At 41.1% G+C, this 26,436-nt stretch overlaps 2 protein-coding genes across 4 annotated transcripts; one reads left to right on the top strand and one right to left on the bottom strand.

The window, feature by feature from the left end:
- The first annotated feature begins 483 nt into the window (after positions 1-483).
- LOC147900680 (uncharacterized) lies at positions 484-13,896 on the top strand. 3 transcript variants are annotated; one of them, XM_087376137.1, is made up of 4 exons: positions 484-626; positions 729-7,902; positions 13,171-13,212; positions 13,318-13,896. In XM_087376137.1, exons 2-4 carry the CDS (start codon positions 794-796, stop codon positions 13,634-13,636), a joined length of 7,470 nt encoding a protein of 2,489 aa, XP_087232263.1. In that variant the 5' UTR covers positions 484-626; positions 729-793; the 3' UTR covers positions 13,637-13,896. The 3 variants fall into 3 exon arrangements, with proteins under 3 accessions (XP_087232263.1, XP_087232261.1, XP_087232262.1); XM_087376135.1 differs by having other exon boundaries at positions 13,171-13,896; XM_087376136.1 differs by having other exon boundaries at positions 484-7,902; positions 13,171-13,896.
- On the bottom strand, positions 10,173-13,377 carry LOC147900681 (uncharacterized). The gene is made up of 2 exons (XM_087375666.1): positions 11,403-13,377; positions 10,173-11,038 (listed from the first exon to the last, which is right to left on the bottom strand). The coding sequence occupies exons 1-2, from the start codon at positions 11,941-11,943 to the stop codon at positions 10,173-10,175; spliced, it is 1,407 nt and encodes a 468-aa protein (XP_087231792.1). The 5' UTR covers positions 11,944-13,377.
- Positions 13,897-26,436: the final 12,540 nt, after the last annotated feature.

Here is a 26,436-nt window from a genome sequence, read left to right as displayed (position 1 = left end):
ACACATCACAACGAACCAACTAATCCACATGCACGACACTAACACACCACCCTAACCAAGGTAAAGTTCTAACCTCACCCTCAGACACCTTACATAGGGAAATGGGCCGAGGGAGCACTTTCCTGGTTGGAAAGTGCTCAAAATTCCAATGAGCGACCAAACTTCATTTTCTCTGTAATGTTCTTGTGAGGACACCATTGTTTTGAAGTCTTGTTCTAATGTGAAACAATTGATCAACCTTTGGAAACTTTGTGTCCTTTTGTTCATAGGGAACTTTTCCTCTAGTGGGGAAAACTCAAAAGCCTTGCTTACATGTGATGTGTGGAGATAGATTCTTTGAGGCTTTTAGTTTACAAAGATGGTCTTATAAAGCTATATTTGATCTTTAGATGGGGTGCCTTTAGTGCATGGCACATGCCATATGTATCCATGTAAATACATGCATGCACGCAAAATGGTCCAACGGCCAAAATTCAAAAGAAAGCGCACCCCGCTCTTTCTTCTGCCCCTCGCCCTTGCGCTGCGCTGCCTCATTTTACCTCATCGTCCAACTGTCCAAGGATCTATGGCGTACAGTTGTTGCTATCAAGACTTTCAAAGTTGACGAGTCCTGCCCAAGACGTCAAGTATCTTTCTCATCCTCTCTTTAATTTGTTACTATCAAGAGTTTGAACGTTACGTAGGATGCTCAAGACGCGGCGAATTCTTTTCTTGTCCTCTCCTATCAGACTAAAGGTCTTGAACAGATAGTCGAGGCCGTAAATGCAGTTACGATAGATGCAGCACGATTCATATGGAAGGGGTCGAGCCTGGATTATTCACGGGGCAGAACATCTGTGCTGAAGCGGAGTGTGAGGCAATGAGATCAGAAACTTGGGCAGCGAAACTGGAGGCTCGATCAGAAGAAATATGTACGGAACTTGAACCTGCAACTGCACACCAAGAAGCCGGCATAGAGCAGACAATTGAGGAAGTATCCGCCTTAAAAGAGACTCTGTTATCCAAAGAAAAAGAGATCCTGGTTCTCAAATCTCAGCAAACTAATACGGCGGAAGAGCTGCAGGAATGCAAGGCCAGAAAAAGTGAGCTATTGCAATTTTTGGAGCAATGGCAGAATAAGGCTACAGATCTTGAGCAGCTCTGGAAAAAAGCTTCTGAGACAATCAGAGTACAAGAATTGGAGTCGAAGAGTGTAAGGGACGACATGCTGAAGGCTTTAAACGATCGTGATTACACCCTGAGATCAAAGGAGGACCAGCTGCAAGGGCTTCAGGAAAGGCTTTCAAGGGCGGAATGTGCCGTAGAGCGGCTGACGGAGTCCCGGTTAGAACTTCTAAAAGACGTTTCAGCGATGCAATCAGAACTACAGCGAACACATATGGAGCTGAGGACAGCAGAGTTCGCGACCCAGTCGATACAAAAAGCCAAAGATAATGAGATAGAATCCTTGGCTGGGGTTTTACAAAGTAAAGACAGGGGACTTGAAAATACACAGAAGGAATTAGCAGAGCATCAAAAAACGATCGAGGCAATGGCTGCTGAGCTTGCAAAGTTGCAGGAGATCGAGCGGCAGTATACAGCATTACAACGGGAGTCCTTGATCAAAACGGATCATTTGCTAGCTTTATCGGGATCTCAGGAAAGCTTCAAGCACCATCTTAAGGCAGTAGAGGAAGGGCACAAAAGAGAAATCGATGGCGTCAATTGTAAGCTAAGCAGGGCATTAGAATCTCACACTTTCAAGTCAAATAGATTGGAAGAACTTACAAGCGAGCTTCAATGTTTGCAGGATGCGCTCAAAACAGTACAGGCTTCGAAGACCGAGTCTGAACTTGAAGCTGGAAAATTGAAAGAAGACCTTATAAGAACTCAGGAGGTTCAGATTGCTGCAGAAGAGATCCTGGAGAAGACAAACAAAGAGATGATTGCATTGAAAGAGGTCCTGGCAGCCAAAGACAAAATCATCACAGAACTCAAAGCTCAGCAGGCTGGTACGGTGGAAGAGCAACTGAAACGTATCTCTTTAGAAGAAGAGCTACAGGAATGCAAGTCCAGAGAAAAGGAGCTTATGCAGATGTTAGAGCAATGCCAAAATAAGGCTACATCACTAGAGGGGCTTAGAAAAAGTGATTCTGAGACAATAAAAATGCAAGAATTGAGCTGGCAAAATGAAAGAGAGGAAATGCTAAGGGCGATGAATAACTTTCAAGACAGTGCAACATCAAAGGAAACCCAGTTGAAAGAGCATGAGGAAAAGCTTTCGAGGGCTGAAGGTGCTGTAGAGCGCCTAACAGCATCCAGGGAAGTACTTCTAGAAGAAGTCTCGAAACTCAGAGTCGAGGTGCAACAAGCATACACCCAGCTGAAGGAAGCAGAACTTGCCCTCCAGTTGAAAGAGAAAGAGAAAGGAAATGATGTAGCAGCCATAGCTGGGGTTCTGCAGGCTAAAGTCATGAGATTGGAGAACGCTCAGCAAGAATTGGCAGAACATCAAAGAGCAATTAGTGAAATGGCTGCTAAACTCACAAGCTTGCAAGAACTTGAACAGCAGTATGCAGCCTTGCGAGAGGAGTCCATAATGAAGGAAGAACAGTTGCAAGCCTTGTCAACCTCTCAAGAAAATTTGAAGCATCATCTGAAGGCAATGGAGGATAATCACCAAAAAGACATTCATGACATCAGTAGTCAGCTAGAGAAAGCTCTACAATCTAATTATTTGAAAGAAAAAGAAATGCATGAACTTGTAAGTGACTTGCAAAGACTGCAAGCTGCACTGAACATAGCGCAGGCTACAAGGAATGAGTTTGAAGTTAAAGCTGCGAAACTAAAGGACGATCTTGTGCAGGCTCGGGAGGAAAGATTGACCTTGCAAGAGACTCTGCATTCTCACACACGGAATAGCATAGAGGAGATCAAAGGGTTAAGAGATTCTATTGCAAGTAAGGAAACAGAAATTCAAGGATTGAAACAACAGGTAGAATTGCTACAGTCCACTGTATCCCATGCCAAGAAACAGGAACAACACTGGCTAGAGCAGCAGGCTCAGTGCGAAGTCCTTGGTCAGCAGATGAAGGAAAGAAACGCTGCTTACAGTAAATTGTTTGATCTTCACCAACAAACAACGCTACAGTTGTCTGAGAGTGAGAACCTCTGGCTTGAGGAGAAGGAAAACCTAATCACTGAAATTCAGCAGACTCAGAAAATGCTTGAAGAAACTGGGTTAAAACTTAAAGAAACGCTGTCTGATTTGGACAGGCTAAGGTACAAGTGCGAAGAACTTGAAAAGCAGGTCAGCTCCTCCATGGCAAACATTACTGAGCTTCAGTCGAGGTTACATGAAGCCAACGAACAGCTCTACATGAAAGATCGGGAACTTCAAAACTTGGAGGAAAAGCTGCACCTCACTTCTTCCACACTCACTGCACTGTCAGAGACAAAAGATGTTGCGCTTGCACGTATGAAAAAGACCTTAGATGCAATGGAGTCAGACCTTATTGAGAAAGAAAAGGAAAACCAGAACGAAATTCTTCAGATAGAGTCCTTACAAAGAGAGAGAGATAATTACGAGAATCAAGCCCGGATCTTAGAGGAGAGCCTTAACTTTTTAAAGACATGTCTGTCTGAAAAGGTGCAGGAAATTGCAAGAGCTTATGAGAGTAGAGATGCCAGTGAGGCACAGCTTATTGACACTCTAGAAGAGCTGAGATTGGCAAGGCTAGAATCTCAGCTGCAGATGCAAAGGTTGACAGAGGGTATATCTGCATCTGATCTAAAACTACAGCAGCTTTTCAAAGATCTCCAAGAGAAAGATACAGAGATAAAGGCCTTGGTGTCGCACCTAGAGAGCATGGATAGCAGTTTCAATGCCTTGAGGATGGAAAAAAAATCTTTGTTGGAGGAGAGAGAGCTGCTCAAGGAGTCGGTAAGTGCCTTGCAAGGGAAGACAGAAATGCTTCTGCTGGAGATTTCAAATGATAAGTCTACTATTAAGCAAGTCTGTGGTTGTTTGGAAGAAAAAGAATTGCAGCTTGCACTAAAATCACAACAGGTCAAAGATTTACAGCAGATGCTTGAAAATTCTGATTTAGCTAAGCAGAATTCAGGTTCTGAACAAAAATTGAGGGAGCTGGAGGAAAACCTTACAGAGCTTACAGCTTCCCTGCATGACAAAGAAGAAAAGCTATGTGCCTCCGAATGGGCAGTGCAGCAGTTGGCCAATGAAGTTGACAAGGCTAAGAAAGGATTGGTTCTTAAAGAAAAAGAAGAGGCACTGTTCCACAATAAATGTTCTAATGCAGAAACACGTTTAAAGGCGAAGGCACAGGAGCTTCTGGAGATGGAAGGTTATCTGCAAAGTCTAAAGAAAAGACATACTCAGAAGCAGTTCGAAGTTGAAAAACTCAGTCAAGCAGTGGAAAGGTTGGAATACCGGGACACAGAAATGAAAAGGGAGAAGCAGGAATTGATTTCTCAGTTAGGAAAGCTTGGCCAAATGCTTGAAGACAAGACTGCAGATTTTTCTCTTTCTCAGACACAGCTTAAGACAATGTTGGAAAAGGAGACTGCGATGGAAGAGACAATCCAGAGCCTGAAGTCACAGCTTGCTGAAGAATCTCGAACATCATGTGAACGGAAATCTGAATGCATGTTGTTGGCTGAGGAGCTCCAAACGACAGAACTTCAGCTTAAGTCAGGCATAGGGCAACTCAAGGATGCAGAGAGCAAGTTGGAGCAACTAGAGCACAGTTTCCAGGACCAGATTCAAAAACTCCAGGTCAAGCTATCCGAAAAAGAAGAAGAGTTGATGTTCTGTTCCTCTAGGCAGCATGGCTACGAAATGGAGCTGCAAGCTGCTCTCAAGGAGACAACAATTCAGAAAGAGAGATGCTGTAGATTGTCAGAAATAGTTGCAGAAAAAGAGAGCCATCTAGAAGATTTGCAGCTTAAACTTCAAGTTCTGCAACAGGATGCCGCGACACAAACAGAGATGGTTGAGCAAAGGGAGATAGAGCTAACCCAAGCCAATGAGGAGCTATGTTGCTATGTGGAGAAGGAGAGTGAGCTTAATGAGAAGGTTTCATCCCTCAGCAGCCAGCTTTATGGGGAACACCGACACCATGAGGAGACGAAATTGGAGAGAGGAATGCTCAGCCACAAACTTGATAGAATGACCACTCAACTGGCAATGGCTAGTGAAGAAGAAAAACAGCTCAAAGGTAGGCTTGAGAAAATGCAGAGTTTGATTACTGAGAAGGAACTTTTACATGATGAGCTAAGGAGCCTTAGAGAAGAGCTGAATGACGCTTCAAAAACATTACAAGATAGGGAGGCAAAAATGCTAAATTTGGAAGAGGCTTTAAAAAGATCAGAGCTGCAATTAATGCAGGTGAAGGATTTTGTTGCCAGAAAGGATGAAGAAATTGGACAGGTTTTGGGAAAGCTGACTTGTGCAGAAGGAGAGACCTTAGAATTGAAGGAGAGGATCCACTACCTGGAGGAAGATCTGCAGAAAACAATGATTGACTTGAAAACTGAGACCCAGAAAGTAGAATCATTGGGGAAACTGAATGCCTTCCTTGAAGCAAAAATAAAGCAAGGATGCCAGACATTTGCAGCTGCCGCAAATGATAATGAGGCGATAAAGGCAGAACTAGGACATGCTCTGCAGATGATCGTTGGCTTGAATGTTCAACTTGAGGCACGTGATGATAAGGGGAGAGCCACGGAGGCCAAGTTGGGCAAACTTATTGCCTTGTTGAAAGATATGGTATACAGATTGAGAAGAAATGAAATCGAGGGACTGGGGTCATTCAAGTCGGTGCTAGTTGAAAATGAACAAAACCATATTGGTGCCAGCATGGACATGAAAGTTCAGACACGAGAGGATGCAAACATGGAGGAAAACAGCATCAATGGAAATACAAGCATTATTCCAATGTCCATGGATTTAGACGAGTTTCAAGGATCAACTATACTGGCTCTGGAACTGCTGGTGAAAGATTTAGAATCAGAGTATCAAAGAATAAGATGCAAAGAAGCAGCTATTGTTGAGGAGTTTAAGTCAATGCTTGCCACAAAGGAGATAAAATTTCAGGAGGCGATAGCTCAGGTTGAAATTGACTGTGTCAAGTGGATGGGAGAGCTCCTAACTGCACAACTGGGACTTGAAGAGGAGATGAGGATGATCTTGTCATTGGGTTATCCAGCTGCTGAAGACTTGTGTTTAGCAGTGTGGAAAGAAAAGTATGAAGGTTTGTGTCTCGAGATAAAAGCTGCTATGAGAGAGATGAATCAGGTCAATGATAATTGGAAATTGGTTGCCGAAGCATATAGAGAAAATAAGCAATCAATGAATGAGATGATAGTTTCCATGACAAAGGATCTTCATAGCATGCGGTCCAAACTCCAGCAAGAAGAGCACATGACACTCTCTTGGTCAGAACTCTCGACAGCGGCACTACAGGAAGAGTTGTCACTGTTGAAAGAAGCAGTAAGTTCTTCCATTTGTGAGGTTGAGCTTAAAAGATCTGAACTTGCAGGTGCAGCCATGACCCTGAAACAGTTAAAGAGTGACCTTCAGGAAGAGGCTGAAAAGGCAAACTCTGCGCAGGGGCAGATTCTTTCTTTCCAACGACTGTTGGGTGTTTCACAAAGTGAGCTGGACAAAGGACATGCCTCGTTGATGAACCTGCAAGTAGAGCTGGAGAAATGGAAAAGAATTGCTGAAGATGCCTGTGAGGACAACAGTAGTTTAAGATCAGAGCTAGAGAGAGCTTTTCAGAAGACCAAAGAGACGAGTAGACTGGTTGCATCCACAGAAGAGGAGAAACATGCTCTTCAAGTAGAGCTGGCTGACTGGAGAGAGAGAGCAGAAGCTGCCACATGCGAAGTTGCAGAGTTGAGAATAAAAGTGGAAAGCATGGATAACGAAAACCGAAGTCTAGAAGTAGAGCTGCAAGAGTGGAAAATAAATGCAGATACTGCAAATGAAGATGCAAGCACTTTAAGGTCGGAGCTAAGGAAGGTACGTGAAACAATCAACGAGCAGTACAGTCAAATCGAGAGCTATGAGAAAGGACAGCAATGTTTCCAAACATTGCTGCAGGACTGGAAAGTAAGAACAGAAGAAGCCACTAAAAGCAGTAGTGCTTTAACTGTAGAGCTTGGGTTGGCTGTACAAGAGATAGGGACTCTGAGAAGGCAGATCGGCAGTTTGGAAATACAAAAGCGGCATCTTCAGGAAGGGCTTGACGAGTGGAAAGGAAAAGCAGAGTCTGTGAGTGAAGAGAGCTCGACTCTCCAGTCGGTGGCCGTCCAGGTCGAAAGGATGGAAGAGGAAAATCAGCGCCTTCACGTGGAGATAGAAGAGTGGAAAGAGAAAGCAGAAGCATTCTATGAGGAGAGTAACATTCTAAGGTCGCAACTTCTAAGGTGCAATCAAGGAGAGCCGGAATTAAGAAGAGTACTGAAGGAAAGGGAAAAGGAAAAGCAAGGGCTTCAAGAGTGTTGTGAAAAGCTGGAGGAAGACCTTGTAAGAGCGGGTAAAATTTTAGGGGAGAGAAAGGCAACAATGGACAGTGTGATGGCCAAGCTGGAGAGCTCCCAGGAATGCAGGATGAGCATTCAGACGAGGTTGCACGAGTTATACAACAATGTGATGATAGAAGATGATGAAGAAGATGACGCAGACATCAGCAGCACGGGAAGAGTTGATGCTGCTGCAGGTCCGCTGTTGCCCACAACAAGAAGCAGCAGTCTTGCAGACACCCATCAACCGCTACTGTGCAGTGCTGCTTCAGCTGCATCGGGATCCACTCACTCTGCTGATGACAACACGTTCGTAGCACCAAGCGTCCCCACTGAGCCTCAACATTACCTGGACCTCTGCGACTCCCTCATCAGGTATGTATGTATCGATGCTACGTGCCCCCCTGGGATGTTTCTTCTATGGATGCATGGCTGCGTATTGAGAAATATGAGGTCCATGTTGACTCTGGATTGTCGATTTATTAGTTTCTCTCTCTGTCTGATCGTCTCTGATCGCGCCTCTCTTTAGATCCTTCGAGAATGTTGTTACTACTGATAAAATAATACAACAGTAGAATACTCTGATAGCAATAACAGAGAACTAATGCAAAACAGAACAATTGCACTTCGATTGAAAGATACAAAGTGATCTCTATAGATCACAGTACAACGATCACGAATGCATTCGGTGCACATGATATATAATGGAGCTCTCCATGTGTTACTCCACGTGATGCTTTCTGAGATGCTAGGCTATGATTATGGTTGAGGGTCGTGGATGACCTGACATACCCCCCTTGAGTCATGAGATGGTGAAAACAGGTTTGAGTTGATTCGTTTATGTGAAACCTTGCTAAGGAATGGTTGATACACCGAGAGAAGATCGGAGCAGTTGGAAACGTGGTCGGGGAAGAGGCTTAGTGAGAATGTCTGCTGGCATATCAGATGTAGGCAGATAATGGACCATCAGAATTTGATCACGTACTTGATCTTGGATGTAATGATAGTGCAAATGGAAATGATTTGTACGTGAATGCAATACTGGATTTTTAGTCAAAGCAATGGTGCTTTGATTATCACACCAAAGAGGTGTGGGAGTGGAATCTGGAAGTTTAGAAAGGTCCTCAAGTAGTCGACGAAGCCAAATGATTTCCCTGGATGCAGCAGAGGCTGCAATGTATTCTGCCTCAGTAGAAGACATTGCAACCACTTTCTGAGGTTTGCTGAACCAACTGATTGCAGTCCCATTGATAAGAAAACAGCATCCAGTGACAGATCGGCCAGTATGAACATTTGTACCCCAATTGGCATCTGAATATGCATGTAGTTCAAATGAAGAGGAGGGCTGGCGTCGGAAAGTGAGACCAAAAGCTTGAGTACCACAAAGGTATCGTAGAATACGCTTGAGCAACTGCCAATGAATGGGAGATGGATTGGAACTATATTGAGAGAGAGAGATGACAGCAAATGCTATATCAGGTCTGCAGCAAACCATAGTATAGAGAAGGCTTCCAAGCAAGCTGCGAAAGGGAAATTGAGGAGAAGTTTGATCAGAAGTGGGAGCAGCAGCATTGAAGATAGAGATGGCACTGGGATCCATTGGAATAGAAGCTGAATCACATTGAGCCATGTTATACTTGGACAGCAAATCACGAACATATTTATGCTGAGAGAGGTGGAGAATACCAGCATCATGATCTCAAAAAATTTCCATGCCCAAGCAATAACCAATCTTGCCGAGATCAACCATGTCAAAATGAGTATGGAGACTATCTTTAACTTGTGCCAAGGTAATGACATCGTTGGCAAAGAGAATAATGTCATCCACATATAGAGTAAGCAGTACAATAGCAGAGGATTCATGAAAAATGTAAAGATTGGAATCTGTAGAGGAGGAGATGAATCCATGAGTGTGGAGATAAGTGTCAATTTTCTGAAACCAAGAACGTGATGCTTGCTTCAGTCCATAAAGAGATTTGAGAAGACAATAGACATGCTGTGGACGAGAAGAGTCCTCATAGCCCGGTACTTGAAGCATGTAAATTTCTTCCTGAATGTCACCATGCAGGAATGCCGTTTTTACATCCATCTGATGGATATGAAGGTCCTCTTGTGTAGCATAAGCAAACAAAACTCGAATGGTACTTAGCTTGACAACTGGAGAAAAAGTCTCAAAATAGTCGAGGCCGGCAACCTGAGAATACCCTTTGGCCACTAGTCGAGCTTTGTATTTAGAGAGAGAGCCATCTGCATGAAATTTCTTTTTGTATATCCACTTGCAAGGAATTGGTGACCTCTGAGGTGGTAATTCAGTAAGCATCCAAGTGGAGTTGCAAATGAGAGAGGCATATTCTTCGTCCATAACTTTTTCCAATGTTGTGCTTCTGGGCCATTGATAGCTTCATCAAATGAAGCTGGTTCGGGTCCATTGTCAAGATGACAATAGGCTTGAGCTTAAAACCGAGGGCACTCTCCTGCATAAAAATTTCGGGCATTTTCGATTACCTTAGCAGATGGTTTTCGTGATCGAGGAGGAAGACGACCAGGTGGTATAGCATCGGGCTCTACTAGGAGAAGATCATCCATGTCACAGTAAACATCATTAAAAGCATCATGAATAGGGGAAGAAGAATCTGTTGCTGAACTTAATGGAATGGAGGAGGAGGCTTCAAATGAATCAAGTGAAGAGGAAACATCAGAGGAAGCCTGGTCAAGGATTCAGCATGAGCTATAGGAGTGTCAGAATGAGATTCCTCAGGCAACAAAACATCATCACCGTTCATGGCAAGATCAGGAAGATCATCATTACCAATGAGCTGAATGTCATGAAGTTCATTACCAGATGGAATAGCACGACCGAGAGGTATGCTTGGAAATTCAAAATGGGAAGACTCATCACGACCATGCATTGTACCTGGAAAAATATTTTCAGACAATATAACATCAGTGCTTAGGATCATGTGCACTGCAGAAGGATCCCAAAGCTTATAGCCACATTGGTTTGTAAGATACCCAACAAATATGGCTTTGTGGCTGCGAGGATCAAACTTTGAACATTGTGAAACCGGTATCTTAGCAAAAGCCTGACAACCAAATACTCGAAGTGTGGAGACATCAGGTTTGGAACCATGCCACTGTTCATAGGGAGTTGAATTGGATAATGCTACAGTGGGTAATCGATTCTGCACATAAATGGCTGTGTGAACTGCCTCTGCCCAGAAACTTGCATCTAGATGACTTTCCACCAACATGGTTCGAGCTGCATTATTGGAAGTTTGAATTTTTCTTTCAGCGACTCCATTAAGCTGTGGAGTATATGGTATGATGAGTTGGCGCTGAATGCCTTCTTGTCGATAAAACATCTGGAAATCATGAGCAAGATACTTCCCCCCCATTATCTGATCGTAATACCTTGAGCTTTCTACCAGTTTGCAGCTTTGCCATGCTTTTGTACTGTTGGAAGCATTGAAATGCTTCTGATTTTGTCTTAAGAAAATAAACTTCTGTCCACCTACTTGCATCATCAATAAAGGTCATTTCGTACTTGCTGCCTCCTTTAGAAAGAATTGAAATAGGTCCACATAAATCAGAATGTACTAAATCTAGAACATTTGTAGAACGAGGATCATGACGATGAAAAGAGCGTCTGGAATGCTTTCCGATGATACATGATTCACATGCTCCCAACCTTGGACTTTCAGCAAGTTCTAAGCCATTGACTAACTGTTTCTTGTGCATGTGACGAATAGTTTTGAAGTTCACGTGAGCCAGACGCTTGTGCCATGTATCAGTGTTGCTTGTGCTTGTAGCTAAGAAGACAACCTTTTGAATCTCAGAGGTATCCGTCAGTAAATACAATGAATGACGACGTATACCTTTAGCTACAAGCTCTCGTGTGTCTTCCTGGTGAATGAGACATTCATCTGCTGTGAATTCAACTGACATGCCCATATCTGTCAACCTTGCTATTGAAATAAGATCTCTTTTTACTTTTGGAACATAAAGAACTCCACACAGTTGAAAAACATCACCAGTGGCTGACTGAAATTCTACATCACCTATTCCTTCAATATAATGTTCAGTGTCATCACCCATTTGAACTGTTCGTTTTGAATGATAGTGCTTGAAAGAAATGAACCAATCAGAATGAAACGTCATATGCTGATTTGCCCCAGAATCGAGAATGAGATTTTCTATTGCTTGTACCTTTGATGGCTGACGTGAAGACGGAACCTCCTGAACATTGTGCATGCGAGGTTTGTCAAATGAAGAAGAATTGATAGTCAGCTCCTTGACTCGTTTCTCCAAATCAGCAAGCTTTCGTCTGCATTCAAATTCTAAGTGTCCATCTATGTTGCAATAGTGGCACTTGCCTTTCCGTCGATTGCTTCTGAAGTTCGAGGGAGATCTCTGCATTCTTTCACCAAGAATTGGCTGGGGACCTTGTGTCACTTTCACTGCTTGAAGACTGCATGCCTAGGTCAACTTTCATCATCTCTTCTTCAAAGAGAGCATCCGCAATTTGTTCCCAAGTAAGCCCTTTATTTGCCATCAACGTACTTCTTACGCTATGCCATGAACTAGAAAGCGATTGGAAAAGCTTAAGCTTCTGTTGCTCAAGAGGAACCTTGTATGCATCGCCACAACATGCCAGCTGATCAAATAAATCCTTCATGTCCCGAACATGAGCACGCAAGTCCTTTCCTTCAGTATATCGCAGATTTTCCAGCTTGTGGAAGATATGAAGTATCTTCATCTCCGAATGCTCCTTGTACCGTTGGATGAGCCACTCCCAGAGTTCAGCGCTCAAATCGAAGGTACTTCCAAAATGATTTCTCTTTTGAGGCTAAGGCCAATTGCTGCCAAAGCCTTGTCCTCCCGAGTCTGCCAAGCTTTCTTTTCAGCTTCAACAGTTGGCTTCTGCTCCGTGCCAGACACAATCGAGTAATATCCTTCTCCTTTCAAGTACAGGATCATCATGCGTTGAATCCTGTTCCATCAAACACAGGAACAAGTCGATGGACTGATGTTGACGTAGCAGTCGACATCCTAGCCTGCTCTGATACCAATGATGAAACAATACAACAGTAGAATACTCTGATAGCAATAACAGAGAACTAATGCAAAACAGAACAATTGCACTTCGATTGAAAGATACAAAGTGATCTTTATAGATTACAGTACAACGATCACGCATGTGATCTTCTCCTAGAATATAGGATCTAATGCATTCGGTGCACATGATATATAATGGAGCTCTCCATGTCTTACTCCACGTGATGCTTTCCGAGATGCTAGGCTATGATTATGATTGAGGGTCGTGGATGACCTGACAACTACTCCCTGTCTCTCTCGTCTGTCTGATCATCTTTGATTGCCTCTCTCGCTAAATTGTCGATGTCTTTTCTCTCTGTGGTCGTCTCTGATTGCCTCTCTTAGTGTGAGTAAGAATAAATCTCTCATTGACCTTCCCGTCTTTAGAAGACTTTAATAAACACACACACACTCTCTCTCGTGCTCATACTTGACTACATTTACGCTTAATTGCCCAGTATTGTCCGTCTCCTCAATGCTTTTCTGAGTCCTTGTTGCTGAATTTCTCCCCAAAATCTCGCTTGTGCTAACATGTCGGTGAACATGCAGGAGACATGCTCGCTTGGAAATGCAATTGGAAAATTTGAACACGTACGTTGCGCTTTTCTCCCTCTTTCATCACTATCACTTTGTGCCATGCTGTCCAGTTTTCTCAATTGTTATGAGCGCTCATTGTCTTATTGGAGAACTTTGCAGGAAATATGCGAGATTGCAGAAAAGCCAAGCAGAACACTCCCCGTCCCCGTCCTCCTCCCCCTCCTCTGCTACTAAGGATAAGACTGGGATGGAGATGGAGGCCGAGACCAAGAGTACCACAAAGAGCAGTATCAACAGGAAACGGCGTGGGACAAAAGTGGATAATCAGGAAAGGGCTCGAGATGAGAGAAAGCCTTTTGAAGCACTTGTTGGGCAAGGCAACTGCAACCCCTGTGCCCAGAAGGCTGTCTGCAAGAGGCGACGACGTAGCAACTGCGGCAGCGAGAATCACCAACCTCATCATTTTGGGGTGGACTAATCTCTCCAAAAAATCGCCGCTACGAAGTCTTTCATTATGATATAAATAAATGCATTGATTTGAATAACGTTATGTTTGTCCCGTAAATAGTAATGACATTTGGATTTGACTTCAAGAAAATTTTATACCATTCCAAAAGGAAGAATGGTTGTTGTTAACAACTTACACAATCAAGGGGATCAAACTATAGTAACAAATTAGCTAAGGATTTGATATAGAAATCAAAAATGAATTATTGTAATGCTAACTTTTGAGTGTTAATGGAGCCTCTTGTTGGTTAGAAATATGATTCTAAGGAAGAGTAGGAGCTTGCTTCCTACCATTGAGTTAAATGGAATCCACATTCATCAAGTCTTAGTGAATTGGCAAGAAATAAGGTTTACATGTTCATGGATTAATTAACAAGTGTTTTGAGCAAAATAACAACTAACTTGGTGATTGCATCTAGTACTTCAAACCACTATTGATAATGGGGAATAGATAGTTGCAATATAGGGCTTTTGCCATTTGCATGTGTAGTCCATTCCGTGGAAGAAAATCATAGACAATCAGTGTTTTGAGCAAAATAACAACTAACTTGGTGATTGCATCTAGTACTTCAAACCATTGTCGATAATGGGGAATGGATAGTTGCACTATAGGGTTTTTGCCATTTGCATGTGTAGTCCATTCCGTGGAAGAAAATCATAGACATTTAGTGTTTTCTAAATGATGCTAAATGATAACATATCAAAAGATCCTAGCTATAGCTGATTGGAGTTTTGAAGTAGAAACAAAAGCACTAGCCACATGGACTTCAATAACTAATAACATATATCACCATGTTTATACATGTTGGTGCATACATATACATTGTAATAGTTGGAGAAGGATTGTTCAAAATAGGTTTTTGTCAAGAGTGAAAAGTACTTAAGTACAAAGATAATTAAGGCATAATTTAGCACAATATTTGCATGCATTTCAAGGTCTCCAATGATTTATTTCTTGTGCTTCGTTTCAACAATTGCAATTCTCAAGATGTTAGAGTTTCCAACTTGTAAAACCCAATTGATCAAAGTTTCCAACCTCTCAAAGCATTGATCACCAACGCAGCCTTGACAAAGTGCTCTCTATTTATTTTCCCATGTTATACTTAGTGAGAGTTCTCAAGTCTAAAACTTTGGGAATGTGTGATTAATAAGGTTTTGAAATGTGCAAATTAAGAGGTCAAAACTTACGTTTCCTTAATTATTGGATCCCAAAGAAGCAAGTCTTTTGGTTTACACAAGTTTTGGGTTTCTTATTGGCCCTACAAGGGTCTATGGAAAGTTTGATCTTTTGTGTAGATGTTGGTTTTGTAGTGGAGATAGTCATGTTGACTATTTAGTGGCTAATTAGTTATTAACTAGAGTGCTTGGCCAGCTGGGCTCTTGATGAATACTTCTCTCTTTTGCTATCTTGTTGAGGTTCACATGAGTCACGTTGTCAGAAATGATGCAGAAGATTGATGTTCAATTGCATGCAACCTTTTCTAGAGATTTCGTTATCATCCAGTCCTGCTTGCACTTGATGTTGTTCATGTCGACAGTAAAATGTAGTTTTTCTTTTTTTTGGAGGAAGACAAATTTCTATTCTTTGCACTGTAAGCAAATCTATTGTCATTCCACTTCGAGCGAAAGACGGGGAGATGTATTTCAGAAATGTATAAACAATAAATCAAAACCAAATTGAGCCAGAAGCATGCAACTGTGACAGGAAAAATCCAAACCCAAAGTTGCATTGCATGTACGACAAAAGTTCGAGCACCATTTGCAACTTCATTGGATCCCTTTTTTCGAAGGCGCAAATGTTTTTTTTTTGGGTCAAATTATGTTCCTACGCTTTAGGAAATAGTATTTCCGCGCTCTGGCCGGATGGCCCTCGAGCGTGTTGTAACCTAATGGACCTACTGTGTTGTGGCTCCTTATGTAGTACTGCTCTAAAGTTCGTGCTTTGTCTACAGTGTCTGTTGTTTCCAAAACTTTGATTTCGAAATTTTCTTCGAAGGGCTTGTAACGCTGCAAGTCCTCTTTCATTTTCGCCGGTGGTTTTTTATTGTGTTGTTTGATCCTCCGCGGTAGGTCCATCGTGCTCCCTACGTATTTTCTGTTGTTGGGCTTGCACGTAATGCAGTAGACGACGAGGCTCGCACGATTCCCTTGCGCGGGCGCTTCAGTGGAGGCTCCTCCATCTCGAGGCTCGCGTCTTTCAATGTCGTACCTGCGTAAACATTGACAATTACGTTAGTCATCGAGGTTTTCGGACTTTTTTTTCCCGTTTGAGTTCCATAATAGAATGCATTTATTTACTTGCCCTGGTTTTTCTCTGTTGGCGTGAAAGGATCGTTTCCAATCCGAAGCGCTCCTCGTATTAGTCCATGTCGAAAATATACATAAGCTTCTCCATTGTCGTCACCGGGTGCGTCGCGTCGTGCGTCCCTCCAAATTGTTCCATGAATTGTTCGAGTATAGCCGTTGCTTGATCGCGCGTCGTGTCCCTCAGCAACTCCAAGGATACATTGTACCCGTAATGCACAGCTCGCACGCATATGCTGTGATCCCTTTCGTCTTCGTGTCTAGTAGCTTCTGCCCCTCCAAACTTTCCATCATCCTATCGGTCTCATCGAACTCAATGTCAAGCTCGACAAGGATCTCTTTGAGGAGTCCTGCAGGAGAAGTGCAATCCATGATGAGTTTGTTGTTCTTGCAACTCGTTAATTCTTTTTCTCAATTGTTGCGGTTTTTTTTAATTTTCGGAAGCATTACGCACCATTTGCGAATCTCAAGCCTCCCAGCTGTCTTTTAGCTGGCAAACGCCTATTGCAGTTGTCAATGAAGTCGCGTAGTTCCGCATACGTGTTGAAGCCATTGATGTAAGCTCCTGGACATTCTCCTGCATTGTTTGCTAGCCGGAATTGCTTTGTGGTTAGGAAGAACCTCCTCTTTGCTGGTGGAGGTTTTGTTGCCTTCGCGTTGCTTTTGTATAGCTCAAATAGCTGCTTGCAGGCACGACTTATTACACCGTCTTTTCAAATGAGCTGTCTTTTTAAATCTTCAAGAAAAAAAGATTCTTTCATGCTGGTGGAATTTACCTTGTCTGCGTCCATGTCTTATGCTGCAATGTCCCGAGCTTTCTGATTCTCTGCACCTGTTCTCGACAACAGACAAGATATTAAAACCATTTTCCTTGCACGCATGTTTGACGTAACATATTCATGACTTGCCTCTGCCTTTTTCAATCTCTGGTAGTGAATACCTTTATGCGCGTGTTTGTGTTGTCAGCTGTGAGAACTATCGTGGAATTGGTCTGAATATGTCTGGATGTGGGCAATGTAGTATGCGCAGCCTCGTTCTCTCGGTCACTCTAGACAACATCACGTATGCTAGGCCAGGGGCAAACACTCCTCGAAATATGAGCAGCGCTTTGTTGGATATGGTTGCGCCTTGGGATTTGTGTCCCGTGATAGCGTATGCTAGGGTTAGTGGAAATGTGGACTTGTGGAACCATTTTCCATTTATTGCCTTCCGCTGATGCTTCGAGCGTCGTAATGTGAGCACGGTCGCTGTTGTCTCCACGACGACAGTGATATCGTTGATTTCTCCCCTGCTAGTTGCATTGATGCTCTTGATTTTGCACATTGCTCCATTTGCGGCACCTATTGCGAGGTTGATGTTTTCCATTATCATTGCCTTCGCCCCCACGCAAATTTTTCCTATCTCGTTGAAGCTTTTGTCCTCCAACCATTCTTTGAGAGCTGGTTCGCTCGCGGCGTTACTGTGTATTTGAACATGCACAATCATCTCGGAAGTGTTGAATTTCTCCACAAGCTCATCGTTGAAGGTAGCGACATCGACTCTGTGCGTGCAAATGATGGTTGTTTCGGCATCGATGAAGTGGCATGCACCTTCCTTGTCGACAATGCACTGCCCCAAACAGTCGGAAATCTCGTCAGTTGTGGGCGTCCTGAGTCTTATGGTATGCAAGAATGCCAGGAACGGCATGTCTCGTGCATGTTGCACCGAGAATTGCATGTGGTACATTTTCGTTGCAGGCCAGTGCGCGGAGGACGTGATGTGGCACGGCTCGCAGAGATCCTCGCGGTGTTTGCAGACTGGCGGTAATTGCGCCAGGTCACCAAAAATTATGAGCATTTTGTGTCTGAATGGCTCATGCAATGTGCCATTAGTGACATTGACGATTTGTCTTACCACGAGATCGAAAGTCATCCTTGTTAGCATGGACATCTCGTCAATGATGATCGCGTTGGCTTCCTTGATTGCGAGGTGTCGCTCATCCGTCTCATGGATGTTCAGTGGGTACTGACTGCTGCGCACAGGGATCTTGAATTGGTAGTGTACAGTGGTTGCAATCCCGCTCAGCCGCGTCGCAGCTGCCCCTGTTGATGCACAGAGTATTGCCGTTTTGTTTTGTGCTACCAGATGCGAAACATAGTACCGTATCAAGAAGCTTTTGCCGCTACCTGGTGTTCCACAGACAACGTGTAGCCCCGATCTTGTTGAAGCCAGGCTTTCGAAGACTCTTTGTTGTTCTAAGTAGTCAATGCGGCATTGGCGATGGTGCGAAACTCGGCCATTTTTTCCAACATCCTCGCGCGTGTTGGCCCTTCGACGGTTTGCTGGTCGATGTTAGGCGCTTCCATCGGGCAGTCTCGGATGATCGCAACCTTTTGCAATATCATATTGATCAACTGGTCCGTGTGGTCAGTCGCTAGCAAGTTCCTTTGCGTGTATTCGGTCACATACATCTCGAGGTCCTCGTTGCTCAATATGAGGCCGCGCATTTGGCATTCGACAAAGTAGGATCCAGCTGTGTTGGCAGGTGATATGAGCTCCGTTTCATTCCTGAAGCTGAGTTTTCGCAAGAGCACGTTGTAGAAGTACCCCTCTGGTTGATGTCCAGGGTGGTAGTCAGTGAATCTGACTACTCACTCACATTTTGCCATCCTGTTGCCGAAGAGGTCAAGACCGACCGTTCCACGTTGCGTTTCCTTGGGCTTTCGGATCACATATTGCCTATGGTAATCGTAGAACGTGCTATCCTCGATGACGCTCGGTTTCCCGCAGTATATGTCGACCGGGTGCAGGGTGACGTTTCGCGAGACGATGCGTTGTCTTAGAGATGGTGGCGAGGAGTCGACATAGTGAACGGTCTCGCTCCTTGTGATTGTTGGTATCTGCATGCAATTTAGCGCGGCCTCTGTTAGAGAGGTTGGTTTTGATAGGAGGCTCGCGGCGATGAGTTTCAGCTTTACTTCGTCGAGATGTTGCAACCCCAAACGCGAGGCGTCTTCTGAACGAATGTTCAGTTTGCCCATTGGTTCAGATTTCATCGCGTACTTGAGGAGGTAGTGAGAGATTGAAGAGTTTGTCACCCGCTGTATGTTCATGTGCGCACCCCACAAGAGTAACACGGAAGGTTGGTAAGGGACGACGTTTCGGTGCTCATGTCCCGGCCGGTAATACAACCAACGTTGCGTCAGAGGGTCGAGGATGGGTTCATATTTTGGCTGTGTTGCGAAAGGGAAGCCGTGCTTGCAACTGTGGTGTGACGGTCCGACGTAGCACGCTTTCCTGCATACGTGCAATTGCTTCCTGAGAACTAGTTCTCGTAGCCTTGTGTTTCGAGGATCCAGGGCCTCGTCCCTGGGGACGTAAGCCGCAATCTCATTTGCAATTCGCTGACGGTCATCATGGTGGACCCACAATATGACATGGGCGTGTAGGGAGCCCCTGTTTTGTATCTCATAACGAACGACATGGTGTTGTATTCGGCCAAGCAGACCGTCGGATGAAAGCAAATGCTTGCGCATGAACATGTGGAAGCGTGCGTGGAAAAGTGCCACGCATTCAACAGGACAGTCCTTCCAAGTGAATTGCACATTATAATGTGTTGCGATGCTCTCGATCACATTAATTTCTTGCCACCGTGTATCGGTGACCTCGTCTGCAGTGAATGTCAGAAAGAAATCTGGGAGGCCCCAAGCATCGACCATCGTTACGAGGTCCTTCAGTTGCCGTCGATGCCACGATGGGGACCCCGGCATTGTTGATGGCATGCTGTAGCAAAGCATGTGTCTCATTGCGTCTTCATCGGTCGTGGCAGGGTTGGCTTTCCTATATTGGTCGATGTCTCGTTGCAAGCATGTAGAGTTGCTTGAATTGGCAATCATCACTGCCTGTTTTAACTGGAACATGATCAACAGGTACGGCTTGTAGAGCGTGTAGATAGAGAATAAGGTGCATATTCTCATTTTCACATAGTTGCTGAACTGTATGCAGCCATCATAGTAGCCTCGTGAGAAACCTTTCCAATATTACCTCTTACCAATCCCCGTTGTTTGTTCAAGAGATAGATCTTTATATTAAGAATGGAGTTTTTGAAGGAAAAGTTTTGAACAAGTATGGTACTTATATGTTGCAAAATGTCACATATCCAAAAGCTCTCAAAGTTGACCTAGAAGAGATAGAAAGGGTATTGGATGCATAACTTTGCATATAGATGAAGTTTAGTTTGTCGATTTTATCAAGACTTTGAATGTTGGGGATTGTGTTCGTGTGGTTAATTTCTCTGTGTGAAGAATGTGAGGAATGATGGAGGGACTTTGGATTATACTTTGACATTTGATCCCTCTACTCGTCTCCAAAGAATCCCAAACTTTTTTGTAGAGTTATACTTCCTTCCTGAACATTCCATCTCTAAGCATAAGGAAACATGCAAGGACTTGATTAATAAAGGTGAGGGTAATCAATTGCCATTGGCTACCTTGGCTATCCATTATCAAGTTGGGGACCTCCTTCAAGCAAAGAGATGAGCTTATAATAGGTGATGGGCATTGGCTAATGATCTTATCACTGTAAGTTATTCTGATATCATTTCTTTAATCAATTATTTACCGTTGCACTTATCATATATTAACTTGAAACTTTTGCATTTGATAGCTTACTTTCTGGAGCAATAGAAGGTCAGACTATTTAAAGGTTGCATAACATTTTAAAACCTTTGGAGAATGTCAATTTGTGTTACAAAATGTTGGTGTTAAGCGCAATACACAGCCTATTGCTCTTAATATGTTAGATGTTACAATTATAGCACTAATCAAGGATCCTTCTCTGGTAGCTAAGTTGTCAAGGGTTTTTTCTTACCCATATTCAGCAAATTGGGAATGGCAATCAGGTTTGTAACATTGCAACATGCCATTTCCTAATACCTCTTTTCATTACATTCTGAGTCATCCACAAATATAAGGAAAGTCAATGTAAAAATCATATGTATATTAATCTATGCTATTACAACAGATTGTTTCATATTGTTTGGCATACAAATAAAAAAACAATCTGTTTGAAGGTAGTAATTTTTCAAAGATTTTAGTTTCTCTTTCTATAGGTAATAGGATCTTTGATAGTACATGGAGTTAATTCTACTCTTTTATGAGTCTGTTTGTGGAGTTTGTAAGGAGGGGAAAATATCTTGACAGTTGGATAAGGTGTTTTGTATGTCTTGTGACAAATATACAACCCTTTTGAAGATACCTAATCAAAGGTGTGATTACTACAGTTGATGGTGCAGAAATAGAAGTCACATTGAAAGATGCCATGGTGGACAAAGTGTTACAACTACCTTCTCCATTCATTCAGTTGCTAGATGAGAATACTCAATATTTGATGTCTCAATTTTTCAGTAAGGTGGAAGGACGTTTCTTAACCAACATGTTTGGCATGGTTACTGGCTTCATTCCTTCGAAGAATGAACTTGATTAAGAGCTTATGTCTTAGCATCTACTTCATATGTACTTTTAGTTTTCTTGGATGGTATAAATTCCCAAGAGGTTTTCCAATTCCTACAGCCTTGTTGTATTTGCTTGTAGCAGTTTTTATCATAATATAAAAAGCCTTTGGAATTGCAGTCAATTATTTTGCACATCTTTATACTTTGAATTTGCAGTTCAATTTATGTTGTTATCTTCTTATTTACAGCATATCAATCTAACTTTGTTAACTATTTTGAGGTTTAAAAATAATTAAACAGTGCAAAAACATTGTCTATCTTTTGTTTTATCATACTTTCAATTTTATCTTTTTTCAATGACAATAAAATGTACAAAAATAAATCATTAAGTTAAATTTCTGACTTTTTAGCATTTGTTCTTATTGTGAAAGAATAATTGCTTCAGTCAATCACAAATTTATTCAAATTTGTGAAGTACTTTGTTTCTCATTCTATTTCGGAAACTTTTTGGAAAATCAATATGGATGTACAAACATCATGTGCAGATTTTGACTTGATATCCTCTTTTTATAAACTTTATCCTCAAGACAAGTGCATTTTCTTATGCATAAGTTATTCTCTTAATTTTCATGTAAGCACAAATACAATTAGAGATGTAATAAAAAGAATGAGGAACAACATTGAAAAGGAGATAAGCAATGCAGTAATTGAAAGGAATGAAAGTATTGAAAGTACAATACATAAAAACTTATACCCAGGTATAAACACAATGGAAGATTATTTCCAACTACTTGAAGATAAGACAATCTTGGTCTGTCCTTTGGACACAATGCTATACAAAACCATTGTGGAAATTTTCAATTTCAAAATCGAGATTTATCACAACAACAACAATAAGACCAATTATCAAAAGTACACAAGTAGTTCCAATTCAAAGCTAAATGAGCTTCAAGTAGTCATTCACTATACACAAATGTATGTTTTTCCATGCAAATTCGTAAAGAATTTAATAAAAAGAAAATTTGGACAATGGAGTTGGAGTCTTTTTTAACTAATGCAATCATTGCAAATCCAAAACGTAGTTTGAGAGACATAAGTCATTCTTTCAAGAATATGTATCCTTCAACTAGCATGTCTTTGCATACTATTATTGCAAAAGTGAGAGATTTAAGCAAATATGTTCTTGACACAAAAGTGGAATCAAAACATAGTGATGGGGACCATATTCAGCATGTGCTACACTCATTTGAATGTGATGAGACAAATGGAGAAACATCAAAAGCAAAATCTCGAAAAAGGAAAAGAAAAATAGTTGTTGATGAAAAATATTAACAAAAATGAATATTATTTTTTGTTTGGAAAACCTTCAAAAGGAATAGTTAAGTACCTAGATGCAATAAAAGATACACCTTCTTTTGAGTGCTTCTCATGCGAGAGAATTCTATTTAGAAAACAGACTATATTTTTAAAGAAAGACATCTTCAAATGGATACAAGACAAACAACAACATTGTGATGTGACATTTCAAACAAAAATTTTACGTGTTTGCAAGGAGTGTCACTACTTTATTGCAAGAAACAAGCTACCAAAATATTTCACACCTACACAAATTCATGTTAACAAACATATTCTTGAAGTCTCTATATTAAATGATATTGAAGAAAGGCTTGTTTCACCACGTATAGCATTTACATAAATAAGAGAACTATCTTTTGATGGACAATTAGGAATAAAAGGTAGTATAGTAAATGTAATGGCTAACACTTAAAAAATACAAAACATATTGCCACGTTTCGTGGATGAAGAGGCTAACATGTTAATTGGAATTTGAAAAAAATTTGGAATATAAGTCATCATATATGATTAGACATGTTCGACCAAATATTTTAATGAGTGCAATGTTTAAATTGATCGACACTTCATTATACAAATCTAACAACATTGTTTTAAATAACGAATGGTACAATCCTTTAAACATGTTAAAACAACAACAACCTCATGAAGATGAAACACATTATGAAGAGATAGAAAATAATAGCGAGAAGGACATTGAAACAGACACATTAATTCATAATCTCACCTCATCCGAACAAGTATTGGACTACCAATCCACAATTCAATTCGTTGCACCATGCGAGAATAATAGACCATTGGGACTATTCCAAAAAATATCTTACCTCTGGCAATCAAACATTGATATACAATTCATCATGGATCCCTACGGAGTAGCATCTTATTGCGCATCTTACATCACAAAGGTTGACAACACCATAACAAAAAGCTTGCAAGATACCATGAAGGAATGTATGCTAGATGGCACAGACACTCAAAGTAGATTGAGAAAATTAGGAAATGCTTTCTTACATGCACAAAAAATGAGTGCACAACTAGCTTCTTTCATTTCATTGTCCTTACCATTGCACAAAGCATCACAAGAATTTCAATTTATTAACAAAAATGAGCCTAACAACAGAGCTTTAATATTAAAAAGAAAGAATCAACTACATAAGTTGGAGGAAAGCTCAAAAAAAATTGATTGTTTATCAATCATAGACACTTACACAAAGAGACAAGGTATGGAATATGTGTGCTTAGCATCATTCGCTGCTAAGTACAACCACACCACCTCAGGTTCAAAGTTGAGGAAGAAATTCAAAATTATAAGGTTTGTCAAATTCAACAAGGTCCAAGATCCCATTTACTACTACATAGAGAACGTGTTACTTTATCGTTTATTTAAAGAAGATGAGGTAAGTCCTCTCAACACCTACAGATCATGGCAAGCAGCTTATAAAGCTAATGAAGACACTATTCTTCAAAATTTCAACAAGTTCAACTACAACTACAACAATTTGCTACAAGAAGGAATTAGCATTGAAGATTTGAGAACAATAGAGCTCCTACAAGGAAGTGCATGCAATGAAGAGGTAGAAAATATGTACAACAATTATGATATTAGATTAGATATGCCACCAATTTAAAAAAATCCACGTGTAGACAACTTCATAATACAAACAAAACAAATCATTGTTCTCCCTAATGAGGAATACTTCATGCATATTAGAAGCCTTAACATGGAGCAAAGATAAATATCTGATGACATTCTTCTACGTAAACGAGTACGTCCAAAAGAAAGAATAAATTTATTTCTTACAGGAGGAGCAGGTATGGGTAAAACATATCTACTCATGCTTATTGTTGAAGGATTGCTTAGGTACTACAATCAAATCATCATATCAAATGACATCAATTTGCCAAAAGCACTATTGATGGCGTACACCGGAAAGGCAGCCCAACATATCAATGGTATAACAACACTCAGCCTTACACCTTCCAGTACATAGCAAAGGACTAATGTCTCTCTCTAGAGAAAAACTAGACATATTATCAAGTCTTTACAAACAACTACAACTTCTTTTATTTGATGAAATATCTCTTGTGGGTAAACATACAATGGACTTTGCAAACCTTCGCATGAGAGCATTAAAGCACAATTACGATGACTATTTTGGAGATGTTGACATAATTACATGTGGTGATATCTTTCAGGCCAAGGCTGTCAAAGACGCATGGGTTTTCAAGAAAAGCCAAGAAACACTCGAAAATTTGGCAAATGCATACTGGAAAACCAAGATACATTGTTTTGAATTGAAAAAAACAATGAGACAAAACGATAATGAATTCATAAACACTCTCAGCTCCTTCAAAAAGTGCACACGCTCTCAACAACAAATTGACTATTTAAACGAAAAATGTTTTTGACAACTGCCCCAAGTCCACACATTCCCACACCTTTTCTATACAAACTTACAAATGAATGAACACAATGATGTAGTTCTCCAAATGGTGAATGGAACAACATACACATTAGAAGCAATCGACAATTTCAATGAGTCAGTTTGCAAAACTAAAAAAATTATGGATGATCCAAAGGCAACTGATGGCCTCAGAACAATCATATACATCAAGAAAGGCATGCTTGTAGAACTTTGTTCGGGCAACCTTGACTAACATGATGGACTTGTTAATGGAGCAGGTGGAGTCTTTGAAGGAGTAACAAAGAAAAATAAAAAAGACATAGTATGGATAAAGTTTGAAAATCCCAATGTGGGAAAAAAAGCAAGATTGAATAACCAAGGAGCTTACACAAATGACATACACCCAAGTTGGACTCCAATACACATAATTGCAAGAGAAGTACAAATAGGCCCATCAAGAATAAGCATTCTAACAAGGGAGCAATTCCCAATCCAACCTATAGCAGGGCGCACTATACATAGATCCCAAGGATTCACTATGGATCGTTTGGCATTCTCTGCTCTTAAAGTTAGAGGTCATGGATTAGCATACACTGCACTTTCCAGGGTTAAGAATATTGAAAACCTTTACTTGATAGAACCAATTAAAAATGAAAACTTCCACATGGACAAAGATGTTGTGGAAGAGATGCAAAGACTCAATACAACAAAAAGATGGAAAACAATAAAAGAAGAGAACAAACCACAATATGATTTCAACATAAACATCTAATCTTTAAATACAAGATCACTCCAAAAATACAAAGCTGATATCGCAAACACATAACAACTTGTGCAATGTGATGTCCTATGCCTACAAGAAACCAGGACAAATCAATTTGAAACAACAACATTCAACATATTTAAATTTGTACATCTCTTTCTACTAAACAACACCACTCAATTGAAACAACAAAACAATGGAATAGAAATCATAGAGGTTCTTATTAACAAATGTAACATAGACTACCTCATACTAGCAATTTACAGGCCACCAACATCAAATATATCTATATTTTTAAAAATTTTAGAAGATATACTAAATCATAACATGTATAACCCAATATATAAAATATTTATAGGTGACTTTAACATCGACATACAAACAACAACAACAACAACAACATCATCAAGATTACTACACATTATGCAAAAAAAAAATTCAAAATGCATATTACAGAACAACTACAATATACGGGAGTACTTTGGATCACATATGGACAAACATACCAATTGATA

This window comes from Dipteris shenzhenensis, chromosome 6 (assembly GCF_047967505.1).
Source record: "Dipteris shenzhenensis isolate YYH24624 ecotype China chromosome 6, Dip_SZ_1.0, whole genome shotgun sequence".
Taxonomy (NCBI): domain Eukaryota; kingdom Viridiplantae; phylum Streptophyta; class Polypodiopsida; order Gleicheniales; family Dipteridaceae; genus Dipteris; species Dipteris shenzhenensis.
The sequence above is the reverse complement of the archived record's forward strand: the minus strand, read 5'-3'. Positions and strand labels throughout refer to the sequence as shown.